This window comes from Phocoena phocoena, chromosome 11, assembly GCF_963924675.1.
Source record: "Phocoena phocoena chromosome 11, mPhoPho1.1, whole genome shotgun sequence".
In the NCBI taxonomy this organism is placed as follows: domain Eukaryota; kingdom Metazoa; phylum Chordata; class Mammalia; order Artiodactyla; family Phocoenidae; genus Phocoena; species Phocoena phocoena.
The window spans coordinates 21,531,514-21,545,937 of NC_089229.1; the positions used below are offsets into that span (position 1 = coordinate 21,531,514).

General features: G+C 38.0%; 1 protein-coding gene across 3 annotated transcripts in view; it reads left to right on the forward strand.

Annotated features, from left to right (window-relative positions):
- Nucleotides 1–1,731: 1,731 nt before the first annotated feature.
- The window catches only part of ANKS1B (ankyrin repeat and sterile alpha motif domain containing 1B), a 1,192,652-nt gene continuing 1,179,959 nt past the window's right edge, over nt 1,732–14,424 (forward strand). For all 3 annotated transcript variants that reach the window (XM_065888049.1, XM_065888050.1, XM_065888051.1), the window contains exon 1: nt 1,732–1,865. In XM_065888049.1, coding sequence (XP_065744121.1) covers nt 1,732–1,865 — 134 coding nt within the window. The remainder of the gene's footprint in view (nt 1,866–14,424) is intronic.

Genomic DNA, 14,424 nt, shown 5'->3' on the forward strand with positions numbered 1-14,424 from the left:
TTCATGGGGGCAGTAAGGTATATGGGGAAGAGCATGGGCTAGCAGTGAGTCAGTTCTCTGGTCCAGTTCTGTCAGCCACTTACTATGTGCAGCATCCTGAGAAATTTAATTAACCCTTTGACCCACTATTTCCTCATTACCAAAATGGATATATGGTAGTAATATCCAGTTCACTGAATTGTTGTGAGGAAACTGCCCATTATGTCCCTTTCCTCCCAACTGATTAACAACAAGTTAACATTTATGAAGTCTATTCCAAGGGCAAGGCAACGCACAGGGTGTCACAGGAAGTTTCAAAAGAAAATAAATGCGTGTTCTCCATCGCGGGCAAGGAGAGCAGCTAACAAAATCAAGCCAACCATGCACAGTGAATTGCTGATGAATATGCAAATTAAAGTGGGTGTCTAATCCATGCTCATTTATATTTTTTCCCAGTGTGAATGTGTTAGAATTTTCAATGAGAGCCTTTTTCCTGGTATTTTCACAAGTCAGCAGATCCTCAAAGCCCAACTGAAATAGAGGACTGATGAAAGACCTTAGGAAAACTGGAACAGTCACAAACCATTCCAGTGGCCAGTGTCACAGAAACTAGAATAAAACAAACCTCTTCTTTCTAAGCAAGGGCAGGTCTCAGTCGTCTCTGGAGGTAAACGGAAGGACGAAAACCGGTCCAGTCACCCGGACACCGACATAAGCGGTGGCAGAGGGCTCCTTCCCAGCATCACGAGCCTCCCATCCCGGACATGGAGGATTTTCCTCAGCGTCGTGACTGACCCGAGGAGTGGCGCCGGCGCCCGACCGGCTGAGGAGTCGCAGCGGCCCGGAGAACTCCAGTCCTCACACGGTTAAATCTCTCCCAAGGAGACTGGAAGAGGGAGGGTCCCCGCCCACGAAAACCAGGAGAATCTCGTCCCGGCGCCCCGCCCCCATCTCCTCCCCCCACCCCCACCCCCAACTCTGGACGGACTCACTGGCCGCACCTGCCCGCGCGCACACGCCCCCCGCGCGCTGGCCGCCCTGGGCGCCAGGCCTCAGAGCTGCCGCCGCCGCAGCCGACGGACCTGGGCGTCCGCCCTCCCTATCCCATCCCCGAACCGCCTCCGCCATCGCCGCCCTCGGCAAGCGCTCGCCGCGGCTCGTCCTCACCGCCCGGCCTCGGCGCGGGCTGCGGCCGCTAGAGCCACAGCCGCCGCGCTCCTCTCCGCCGCGGGCCGCGGACGCCGCCGCCTTAACCGCCGAGCGGGCCGGGCGCGAAAGCTGAGGAGAACCCGGGCCGGGGCGCGAGGGCGCGCGGGCCGCCGCCGCCGCCGCGGGCGTTCGCGGTGCTCGGGCTCAGGCGAGGACGGTCTCCGTCTCCTCCTCCGACCTCCTCACTCCACACCATCCTCCTCCCGCTCCTCAAAAGCACCCCCGGTCCCCACCCCCTCACGCCCCACCCGCGGGAACCAGGCCTCGGGAATTCAGGGGAGTGGCTGTGAGGGCGCGTCGCGGCTCCCCAGCTCGGCCAGACCCTCTTCCAAGACATGGTCTGATTCTCATTGTGAAAGCTGCGCCCCGAAGAGGAGCGGAGAGTGGTGTCCCCGGCTGGGGGCTGCACGCATCTCCCGGTGCTGAAGCTCTGGCATTATCTTAGGGTGGGGCGGGGAGGGCCCTGGATTTGGGGCCAGTGGGGGTGGGCGGGGAGGAAGACCCGAAGGGGAAAGGACTCTGTGAGGGAGTCGGTGAGAGACTATGGGGAAGGACCAGGAGCTGTTGGAAGCTGCTCGCACTGGAAATGTGGCTCTGGTGGAGAAACTCCTGTCTGGCAGGAAAGGAGGGATCCTGGGCGGTGGATCCGGACCCCTGCCCCTGTCTAATCTGCTAAGGTAAGGACTGGAACCGGCTCCGGGTCTGCACACCTCGTTGTGCATCGTGATGGATACGTCCTGCGCCTCATGGTTGTTGCACCTGGTGGCTGCCAGCGATTCATTCTTAAATTAGGTAGGAAAACAGAATGTGTGTATGGAGAGGAGGCATGAACCTCCCAGTCAGATTAATGCCTTAGATTCTTTGACTAATTTTAAGATAGCCTTCCATCAATGCGTCGGTAGCTACTTTTCTCTGAGCTGTGGTGCAGAACTTATACATGTACTAGTGTTGCTGGAAGAATTTCTGCGTTTCACCCTCTTTACATAAGTGTTTATTATATATTTTCTGCTTCGAACCCGGTCTTTTTTTTTTTTTGTCTACATAAATGAAATTGGCAAAGAAGTATTGCGTGCGTGCAATTATTCTGCAAAAGCCACAGCCTTTGGTTGCTGCTACCCTTCCCTTGCAGAAGGCATTTGCTGTGCTGTGGGATATGATCCCACAAAATGAAGAAAGTGAACCTTCTGATGAGATGTCATCAGTACAGGGTGTGTGTAAAACTTGATGAGGCAGGTTAGGTAGCCCCAGCAGTACTTTCAGCCACCTGGACATGGCTGAGTGAAACTTGGTTATTATATCTCAGGATGAAGGATGCCTGGTCGGGATTGGGAAAGTGTATATGGAATATAGTAGAGGCCTTTTAATGGGAAGATGTTCCAGGTGAGACTAATATTGCTTGGAGAATCTTTCTAAGATGACATTTAAAAAAATGTCAAGGTCTTTATTCAGCAGGCAGTACCTTGGAAATAGCAGTGTTGATTTGCATGTTTGAAAAAACAATTAAAAGTTGAATTGATGGGCAAATGAAATCAGTTGTGAGGGAGGAAGCCTGAAGAATATTCACTAGATAAAATTCAAGGAAAGCTATTTAGTTTCTAAAATCATGGCTATTCAGTTTACCCTGGATAATTTTGGCGGCATCAATCATCATTCATATCTTTACCCTAAAACATCTCTTAGACAGCTCAGCTGTACTTAAAAAAAATTTTAAGCTCAAGTGATTTTCTTGGTTTTTAAAAACTGTTTCTTGCTACTCTTGACAGGTGCTTAATACAAACTTTTGGGTGATGACATTGTTCTTTACACAAGTTTTCATATGTTGTGGTGGTCAGATAAAGCAGTTATTTACAGTCCTGGCCAACAGGGTAAATGAGAATATTTCTATTACAGTGTAATGACTTTAGTTGGAAAATAGTTGATAGGATTTTAGAAAACTCCAAGTGATCATCTATACTTGTTGACAGTGACATTTTATTGGAATGACAGTTCACTTCAGAACAATGAATATTTATGGGACATTTTTTTCATTAGGTCTTAGAAGTGATGACTCTTGTGTGTACTCCCTTGTTGAGTAATTTTCACTTTCAATCAGAAGTACATGGCACTTTTCATTTTTTCTGCATCCTGTAGAACCTTGACTCATTTTATTATCTGGACTGTTGCCATGTCACTGTTTTAATTTTTCAAAATAGCTCAGCTCTCTGTAACTCCATGGGGGATTTTGAATCTAATAATGCCAGCCCTTCCAGATTGCTCTCTTTAGGAGATAAGAGGGAAAGGAGATGTAAGGTAAAGGACTGAGTTTGGATGTCATTGCTGTTGTGAGTATGTATGTCTTCTACAAAGACTGGCCAAAGAGTTAAATCACATCCTCCAAAAAAATTTTTACAAGTATCAAATTGAAATATGTTTTTAAAACATGTACTTCAAATTTCTTTGTCTATTTCTCATTTGGCTCTATACTTTGGACAAAGAATATAGTATCATTTATCATTTCTAATTTTACTGATGATACAAATAAGGGTCAGAAGAAAGTTAAGTACTTCTGGTTTTCAACTGTGGCAGGTAAAGAGCTTAGAAGTCTTTAAAAAAATCACAATTAGACAATGTGTAATATTTCAGATTATAGCTCTAGTAATTGCCCTTAGTCACAGGAAGTGTATACAGAAGCAGTTTATTTGACTATAGTTTTAAACTGCAGGTAGAATAAGTATGTTTGCCAGTGGGTCATATCAGTGATAAAAATAATTATGGCTAGAAACCTGTATCCTGAAAGAGGTTTCTAAAAATAATCAATTTCTTTGGAAAAACACTAAAGAATTCTTTGAGAACAGTGCGAATTTTGGTTAATTTCATTGAGATAAATGGTGTTTTAAAAAGCTTATCTTTGTGATAGAACTTAAAGGTAAACATCTTTTAAATACCTTCTCAGTTGTGCCATTTAAAAAAAAGAATAGATGTCAAATTTTAGGACTAGAATAGCAACTATTTAATGTTGGTAAACATAAATAAAACACCAAAATTTTGACCCCAATGTACTTCTTGAATGAGAGGTTTTCTCTTTTGCTGGTTTTGTCAGAGGTAGCAATAGTAGCTCTACAATGAGAATGCACATAGAAAACAAAACAAAACAAAACAAAAAACCTAAAAAAAGTGTGTTCATTAGAGTAGTTTGAACCAAGCCGTAAAACATCAAAATCAAAACCAATAACCTTTAAACTTGCATTTATCTATCTCATACTGAATAAATAACTAAAACAGTGCCTTTGAAGAAAATGAGAATTGAAATTATATTCTTTTGGTGATCCTTTGCATAAAATGAAATTCCTAAGAAGGCACATTTTATTTAGTTGTCACTTTATTTCACAAATGATTGTCATCAAAAGTTTATTTACAGGATAATAGGTAATTATCCCTCTTCCTTCAAACATAATGGCACTTCAAAATTTTAAACTATTTTGGAATGAATTGTGGAGTAGGTGTGGTACTCCCCTGCCCTACTTCATTACTTGTGTTGTGTAGTAATAGGGTCGGAACCGGTGCTAAATGCGTGTGTCATCTCATTCAATTCTTGTATCAACCTTAAGATGTTGGTCCTCATTTCTTAGATGAAGGACTAAAGAGATAGGAAGATTAAGAACTTGCCTAAGGTCACATAATTAGTAATGGCAAAGATTTTAAGTTCTGTGATTCAGATTTGCCTTACTGCGTCTTAAGTCTTACTCATTGAATCTGTTTTATTTGCAAAAGTTTTAAGGTACATGGCCAATTAGATAGTCTAATCTGAACACTTTTTTGCTATGAATAATAATTTAATTTAAAAATCCTTAAATTTTTTTTTTTTTTTTTTTTGCTTAAAAAAACCCCCAAAACAACTTGTAACTGCCCTTTGAGGGATCAGTAGATAAAGACTTTTCTGAAGATGCTTTTGATCACATATTATCTACTAAGTGAGCAGTAACTGTATGATGGGGAGTCAGGTATGTTTGGGTGACACTGTGGGTTTTAGCAGTAGTAAAAATGACCTTGAATAAATATAAATATGTTTCTAAGCCTCACTGTGCTCTTCTATGAAGTGGAAATAGTAATAATACCTATCATATAGGGCTGCTGTAAGGATTAAATGAGGTATAAAGAAATTAATGCACATTGGTGTTCATCATTGTGCCGTTATTTCTCACACAGCTTTAAAGCACTTGACTTTATTTCTTCTTTTTTTTCATTTTAGAAAGCTCTAATTTATTAGTAAACCTTCCCTTCCCTTCCACTGAGCTGAAATCTTCCTTTCTTGAACTGCTGCATTTTGTTTTTAGCTTTAAATTTTGGAGCTTTCCAGAATAAATTTAATCTCAACTTCTATGTAACAATGCTTCAACAATTTTAAGGTCTTTATTGCCACCTCTTCCTACTTTCATTATCAAGACTAAATATCTCCATTTCCTTACCATTTTGTTGACTGTCTGTCTTAAGGCCTTAATTACTAAGGGTTTGGCTTTACATTATACTAGGAGTAAATTTCTGTAGTAAGTTTTCCATTAGAATCACAGAACCTTAAAATAGAAAGGGGCCTTTTCATCCAACTTCTTACTTAGAGAATTTACCTCTAACATCCTTTACCAGTTATTCCAGTTCTGTTAAACCCTGCAATGGCTAGATCCATCCATTCCATTTTTGACAGCTCTAATAATTAAAAAAATTCATCTTTTATTGAACTGAAATTCACCTCCCTGTAATTTCCAGCAGTTGGTACTAGTTTGGCTTTATGAGTCAATACAAAGTAGCCAGGGCAGTTCTTTAGCTAATATTTAGCTATATTGTTTTCTTATAACTATTTTTTCCCCAAGATTTTAGCAGCCTGTTGTCATGTGGCAGTAGAGCATAGGTGGTAAGAACTTACATTTTTATACTTTTCACTAGCCTCTTTTTCTTCTTTCATATTCTCAAATTTTTCAATGACTCTCTTCAAATGTGGTGACCAGAAATGGACAAAATGCACTAGGTGTCATTTGACCAGTGTAGAATATACTGGGATATTTGAATTAAAAAAAAAGTTATAGAACAGCATTTGTAGTATGATCCTTTTCTTTAACAAAGAATAAGTGTGTGTGAACATTTATACTGTACATTAAGAAGTCTGGAATGATAAATACCAAAATGTAAATAGTATTCTTTGTTGAATGGTGGAATTGTGGGTGATCTTTATTTATTTAGGCTTATCTGCATTTTCCAATATTCTACAGCAAACATGTATTGTGTAATGAAAACCTCTAAAGAACCTCTCTTCAGGTTGGTATAAATTTAAAAATAGCAATCTTTATGCCTGGTCTTCCTACTAACATCGAAGCCACTTAACAGAACTATTAGCCAGCTGTTTCTCTCCAATATATCTGTTTGAATATTATGAGGTATTTTATCCATTGCCTTTCTATATTCACATTATGTTCTGTTTGTCATTCCTTTGATGTACCCTGTAGTAGTAAGTCTATAAATTCCAGGAAAATTAGGCTACTTTGTTATAGCTTGTTTCTGATAGCGAACCATTGATGATGCCTAGTATTGTGCAAATTCCTTCTACCCCCTTGCTTCTAATTCTTTTGGGTCTGGATACTTAGATTCATTTAAAGCATCAGTGTCTCTTATGATCTCTGTCTTTTTGGAGGTTCAGTAATCTCCTAGCATTATTTGTTTATCCTTTCTGGTTTGAAAATGATTCTCACTAGGGATAAGAGCAAAGTAGAAGTTGGGAAGAATCAGATTCTTGGTGTTGTTAGATGTCTTAGGAAATTCTCTTGTGGTCTAAAACCATCCACAGTTTTACTCTGTGAGGGATTAAAGTTACATTAGCTGTCATAGCAGTGAACTTCTATTACTTCCCTCCTTTTTTCCAAACTTAGCTGGAAAGGACATTAGCCTTTTTCTAGGGCAAGTGTACAAGTTCACTTTTGTGTTTGTTTTCAGTTTGACCTGTCACCACCCTCTTTCATCCTTAAAAAAAATCTGAGCTCATCAGAGCTCATTAGAGTACTCAAATTGAGTTGCTTCCCTCCTTTTCTTCCTTCATATTATATGTGAAATTTCATTTTATTTAACATATCTTTCATGAGACAGCTGCAGAGCTTTTTAAAATCTCTCTCTTTGGCATAACTACCTTTTAATCTAAACAAGAATAATTCCCATTTAAACTGTGTTAAATTATTTCTTTTTTAGTCTAGATTAAGAATTATTTGTACTTTGATAAAGCAGTAAAAAGTTTGTTAATACCTCAAATTTACTTGATTTTCTTAATGCCTCAAAGAGTCGAATACCATGTAAAGTGTATTTAGTAAATTCTTGTTGAACATAAGGAATCCAGTTCAAAAGACTCCCATGTGAAGAAGTATATCAGTAAGAACTGAGGAAAAAATAATCTTCTTGTTATCAAAGGTATATAAACCAGAGAGCTTATAAATTTTTCAGATTCAGGATTCAGTTCATGAAGTTTTTGGTGATGGATACAAGGAGATAAGAGGCAACTTGGAAGTATTGTAATTTTCACAACTATTTGGGCAATTGTGGTTATTGGGACTCTGATATAAGGTACTTATTTCCAGGGAAACTGTATTAGTTAAATGCAATAAATCACAAATAGAGCAGTTAAACTGCATGGAAATGTTATATCTATAAAAATAGTCAAGTTGCAAGTGGGTTATCTATTTTAGATAGTAATGGTGTTTGAAGTGGTGATTGCACCATTATGTTCAGGGAGCTGTGTCTGCCAGAGTGAACAGTGCCAGCTGCATGATGGGGAGTGAGGAAAGAGGAGAGAGAATTTTGGTATTGACCTCTTTCTCAACTAAAGGGTTTTCAGCTCCCTCTTCAAAACTGTGAGGCTGATGTGTAGCAGGGAATTAGGACAACCAGCTGGTGACTACTCAACCTGTCCGTTTTTACATTGCCCAATTCCTAGTGCGTCTCAGTGGTTTCTTACAGTTGCAGATGAGTGAAGTAGGTCTTCACTGACATGAATGCAGAAACTTACAGTATTCAGTAGTGTGCCTACTGACCTTAGCAATTTAACCTCTCGAGTGACAGTAAACACAATTTGATTAGTTCAGTTGTATACTGAAATAATTTACTTAATTATGCATTTGAGGTAATTTTGGAAAATTCTTTCAAAGAGCCTATTTTAGAACATTTTCCTGAGTATTTAACTAGAAATGGAAGCTGACTATAATTCAAATCATGGGTTAGAAAAGATTAATTTCAACCTACAGAACCTGAAGCTATTTAACATTTAATGCATTTCAGTGTGTCTTTGGTTTCCATTTTGAACATATTGCAGCATGGTTTTAATTAATTAAAATATGATGAGTTTTGGTTATTCATTATATGTTGATATGAGAGATTATCTTACATTTGAAAAAGCAGGAATTTACACAGAAGACTCATCTGTGTGCCAGTTCTTTCTCTAGTTTGTGATGACATGGTCATGTAAACCATATGGCAGCCAGAGGCACAATGCCAGTTGACAGCCCATTGCATTTTTTTGTGTAACACAGATCTAAGAACTCTTCTTAGAGTCCGGTTTTCTTCTTTTGTGTCAGTAGGACAGCGGGTGAATTCTACATTTGTGTTAAACCTGGGTGAGGCTTGCAAGTGTGTGATTTTTTGAGGGTGAATCAAAATATATGTTCAAAGGATAAATTTTGTTTTCCTCATTTCCTTCTACTGTAATCTCCAAAGTTCACCTCTGAGAGTGTTTCTTATATATAGTGCTTTATTATTTAACAGCATATCTTTATGAATCTGTCTATAAAATGAATTTTGATTCAATTGTGCTGTAGAATTATTTGGGTTCTATTGTGTTGTGAGAGCAGCTTTATTTAAAGTGGTTAATTACTTCTAGTTAAGTGAGCTGAAACAATTGGCCTAAACTTGTTGCCCTTAAATTGCATCATCTCTTGACTGATGGTTGTGGGCATAAACAGCCAACCTCATTTCTTGCTGCCTGCTTGATATTTCTGTTCCCTGTACCCCATTTCCTCTAACCCTTCCTGCTCAAATTTCTTTTTCTAGTAAGAAAGTCTCTTCTCCATTCTAATTAGTACAGGTTCAACCTGCCTCTAGTTCCTGTGCCAACTGTCCCTCTCAAGAGTAGCAGATTTTGTGTGAGGAGTAGAGTTGGGGTGGGCTGTGTATAGTGACAAGTAGATTAAGAAGAACAAAAATTGTGGAGTTTGCAGAGTTTGCTTTCATCATCTCTAATTTCATGCATATCTCAATGTTAATTTCTCCTCACATGTCATGGACTCAGTGCCCTTGTGCCTTTCCTAACGTTACCCCACCACCAACAATTATTTGTGGGTGCTGACAATTCATACTGAAGTATGATTGACTGGTAAAGGCTTTTAGGAAGAGGAAGCTCTTTTAGTATTTTCATTTAAAGAGGAAACAACATTTAGGCCAAAATACTAAAGCTTTGGAACTCTAATGGCAGAGTTGATGGAGTGGATTATTCAGATTTTCAAGAGTGGGTTGGATAAAGGTGGTCATTTATCCTTTCTTCTTACAAGGCTGGTGCTGTAGAAGGGGAAAGGGATTTGATTGGAGACAAGAGAAATAGGATAGCATAGGGCTGGTGCTGGAAAATCCTTTTTGTTTTTTTAGCTACTTAATTAGTCCCTAGAACTTTTTATTGGATATCTGTTATATACTGATCTTAGGTATCAGCATATGGTATATATTTTGCCTATTTCCAGAAATTATTCCTGAGATGTTTTTATTATAACAAAGATATAGAATTGTATAAGAGCTTTAATATCTAATGTGGTTTTAGATTCAAATTCTTCCACATCCATTTTCTTGTTATTAAAAAAATTCATGTTGTAAGTTTACTCAATATGTAGGTTTTTTCATAAACCCATGTTTCACTACTGGGGAGGTGTTTGAAGTTTTGTCCCCTGGATCCCAATTAGCATTCTTCCACACTAAAGTTTTCTTTTCTTTTTTTCTCCACCCCCCCCCCAAATAAGTAGCCACTTTGAATCCTTGTTTGATACCTCTAGTTACTAATCTGCATTTGAAATATTTCATGTAGCATATAAATATGCTAAATTTAGTATCTTATGTTTTGAATATACTAAAAAATTGCTGTATTTACTTAAAGAATTATCCCTGTTTTGTATAGATATTTTACTTCTAGTATGGAGGCATGGGAGTGAGTGGGAGTTTGTGGGGAGCTGCAGGAATTAGGCAGAGATGTTCTTTGGCATGGTAAACTACATGATGGTGGAGTAGCAACAGAGTTGCTTCCTGTTGGCTTGCTTTGGCTAGTGACCACAGTGGTCTGTTACTCTGAATTTCATAGAAACTTTGGAGACATAATGGAGAAGGTGAAGAATTACAAACAAGTACCTGTAGAATAATGGGAGAATATTTAACAAAGAGTTAATACAGTGTGATATGTGCTGTAATGGAAGTCTCAAACAATGCTACAGGAATGCCAGCAGCAAGGAGGAGATACCTTTAGTCTGTTTGGAGGAGTAGTCAGGGGAAACTTCAAAGAGGAGGTGATTCTTGAATCTTGTTGAATGAGTAGGAGTTTGTCAGGTTGACAGTTTGCAGGAAGGGTGTTTTAGGCAAAAGGAACAGTATATTTAATAATTGTGTGTGAAAATGTAGAATATATATAATATGGGGTATTAGAAGGAGTTTGTTATAGAGCATGGATATGAGGTAAGTCTGGAGATTGAAGTACTTGTGTGCTGCCCTTAGGAGTTTGAATTTTAATCTGAAGGCCATGGAGATCCATTGACTTTTTGTTTCAAATTTTGATATGTTACTTATTCATTTATGATAATAGCATGACTGTGTTTCAGAAAATTGAGTAGAAGAGTAAAAATCATTCCAATCCTATTGCTAAAATAACTTTTTCCTATGTTTAATGTAGTTGCTGTTAGATAGAGCGTACAGTTTGAATCCTGAATTTTTTGCTTAGTAATATATCAAACTTCTTCAGTGTTATTCCAAAGTCTTCATAATCATATTTTTAATCACACCATAGTATTCCATTTAATGCAGAATTTTCATAGACCTCTTCCATCAGAATCACTCCTGGTTGTTTGTTAAAAATATGCATTTCCTATTCCCATCTCAGACTTACTAGGTCAGAGTTTTGGGGTATAAGGTCTGGGAATATGCATTTTACGAGCTTCCCTAGTTTAATTGCTGTGTACTCTGTAAAGTGTGAGAACCACTGATCTGGTGATGTATATACCATTACTTAAACATACCCTTAATACTCGATACTTGTTTATTTTAACTTACTTGTTATTATTATAAGTAATGTTTTGATGAACATTGTTATACAAATCATCTTTTCCATAAAATTATATTGTTAATATACATTTCTAGAAGTGGAATTACTATTCTAAAAGGTATTTATTATTAACTCCATATTTATATATGGGGTAAAAGAGCAGAAAAATTGAATAACTTGCCCAAAGTTACAAAGCTAGTGACAGATCCAAGATTTAAATTCAGGTCTTTCTGATCCCAGAGATCTTTTTATTGTGCCATGTTGCTTCCTTGTTCCATAGGGACCAATGTATGTCCTTGGTTAAAATATGAAAATGCCAATATGATTCCAGTATATAAATAGAAAGTACATTTTCTACAAAATTATATAGTAACGTATTTCAGATCTTGCATAGTTCTCATTATTTTTGCTTTTGCTCATCATACAGTTTCACATTATAGGCAGTATTTTGCTTTACATTTGTTTCTTTTTTTTATTTACCAAGTTTTAAAATTTTTTTAAATTTATTTTTATTTTTTTGGCTGTGCTGTGTGGCATGCGGGATCTTAGTTCCCCCACCAGGGATTGAACCCACGACCCCTGCAGTGGAAGTGTGGAGTCTTAACCACTGGACCTCCAGGGAAGTCCTACATTCGTTTCTTGATGGCACATAAACAGTAAACTGAATTCAATGTTAAGTTAGTTAAAGATGTTTTAAAATATTTCTTTGTCAGTCATCATTTTCACCTTAAACAGGGTGGAATTGTTTTACCCAAAATTTCTTAGGCACTTGATGTTATATAACTTCTGTTGTCTTCAAAGGTGGTCTAATAACTTGTCAGATGGGTGTGATTCAGATGGGTGTGATTTATATCTCCTTATTTCTTCCCTCTTACAAAAGGAGGAAAATAAAGTGTTCACCATAGTCCTCACTTAATAAACTTTATAGTTTATCTCTTTCAAGCTGATAAATCTGAGCTCATAGTTCTTAACTGAGCTCATTAACAACTCAGGGACCTCATCAAATCTAGTGTTAGGCTGTGTAGAAAAACCAAGGAACCAATGCAGTTAGGACCTTCACCTCCTCTCTTTCTGTGCACCTCTGTCCCTTTTCAGAGCCTTTCTGTCTGTCTTGGTTATGAGGCATTCTTTGGCTTCTTTTATCTGGAACTCAGAACTCTCATTCAGTTTTACCCTGTACCAAAAAAAGTTTCCTATATTACATTTTATTCCTTCATGCCTTAGATCTCCATTTTCAAAAACAGCAAATGGCATAGTAGAAAGAAGCAGCAAAATGTAATGGAAAAAGTCTGAATCTTGGGATTGAATGAAAACTGCCATTGAATGGATTTTTGGCCCTTGGCAAGTTATTCCACTTCTTTGGGCTTCAATCCCCTCATTTATAAAGTGGAAATGATAATACCTGTCTTGTAGAGTTGTAAGAAGTAGAGATAATTTATATAAACTACCTAGCACAGTGCCTGTCACATAGGAGGACTCAAATGCATGCTTCTGTTACGATTATTATTATTACTAGGACATTAATGGCTGTGCAAGAAATAATTGTTATAGATTCAGAGTATCTTTATTTCAATGTAAACTCTGGGATATTTGCATTTTAATAGGTAACTTCTTTAGGGACATTGTCTTAGCCTAAATCGTTAATGGTATAGGCACCAAGACAGGCCATTGGGGATGATGATTTGTCCAGTCTTCCTGACTGCAGAGCTAGGGATTACTTTTTCATGCCTACTTTTAGGAGTGGTTCTGGTCACCAAAGATTTAGCCTTTATTCATATCTTCTACATTCCTCACAAAGCTAATTTGAACAGAAAGAAATTGTGTTCTGTTGGAGTTGTATGTGCTCTGCTATAATCCATGTGGTTAATGGGTTCCTAATAAGCCTATCATTAATATTTTCCTTATTTTTCTTTTTAAAGCATTATTAATTGACAAATATTTTGAGGGTGTGTACTGTGTATTTACCATGATGATGGTGCTTTGGAGGATAGAAAATAAACTTCTCTTCAGGCCCTTACAAAAACTGCACACATAGGATGATAGCTAACTATATAGTAGTGTCTAATTTTACTAGGGTCTGAGAGCTCATAAATTCAACTTTTTCTTTGGCTTAGTCCAGTGTCAACATTTGGCTCTCATCTTCCACTGCATACCAGTATATGATCTGAATCTGATCATAAATCACGTTTAAGTAATTCTTTAACAGCTGAAGATAGAACTATATACTCTGAAATATTTTTCTTTAAAAAAATTAAAAAAATAATCACATACTAGAGGAAAACCTGGAAGTACAAGGCAAATAACTGTTTCTTTTCCTGGACCATTTGAGAGTAAGTTGCCAACCTAATGTACTAGCACCGCAGAATACCTTAGTTTGTATTTAGATATTTCCTAAAGACAAGGATATTTCCCAATATAACTACAGTACATCCACTAAAATCAGGAAATAACCACCAGACCCCACTCAGGTTTTGACTGGTGTGCCAGTGGTATGCATCATTGGGATCCAGTTCAAAATCACCCATTACATTTAGTTGTCATACCTCTTTAAATTTCTTTGGTATGCTACAGGTTCTCAGTCTTGCCTTGACTTTTATGACCTTGACACTTTTCAAAGACTATAGGCCAGTTATTTTGTAAAATGCCCCTCATTTGGGCTTTCCTGATGTTTTCTCATGCATTTTGGTAGGAATATCACAGAAGGGATGCTGTGTTCTATTCATTGCATCCTATCTGATGGCATGTGATTTTGATTTTGTCCTATTTCTGATAATGTTCTCTTTAATCACTTGCTTTTACTAGTGTCTGTCAGACTTCCCTATATACAATTACCCTTTTTCCATTTGTAAAAACTATTTTGTGGGGAAGTACATTTAAACTATGTCAGTATCCCATTCCTCATCAAACTTTCGCTTATTTATTTATTTATTTGCGGTACG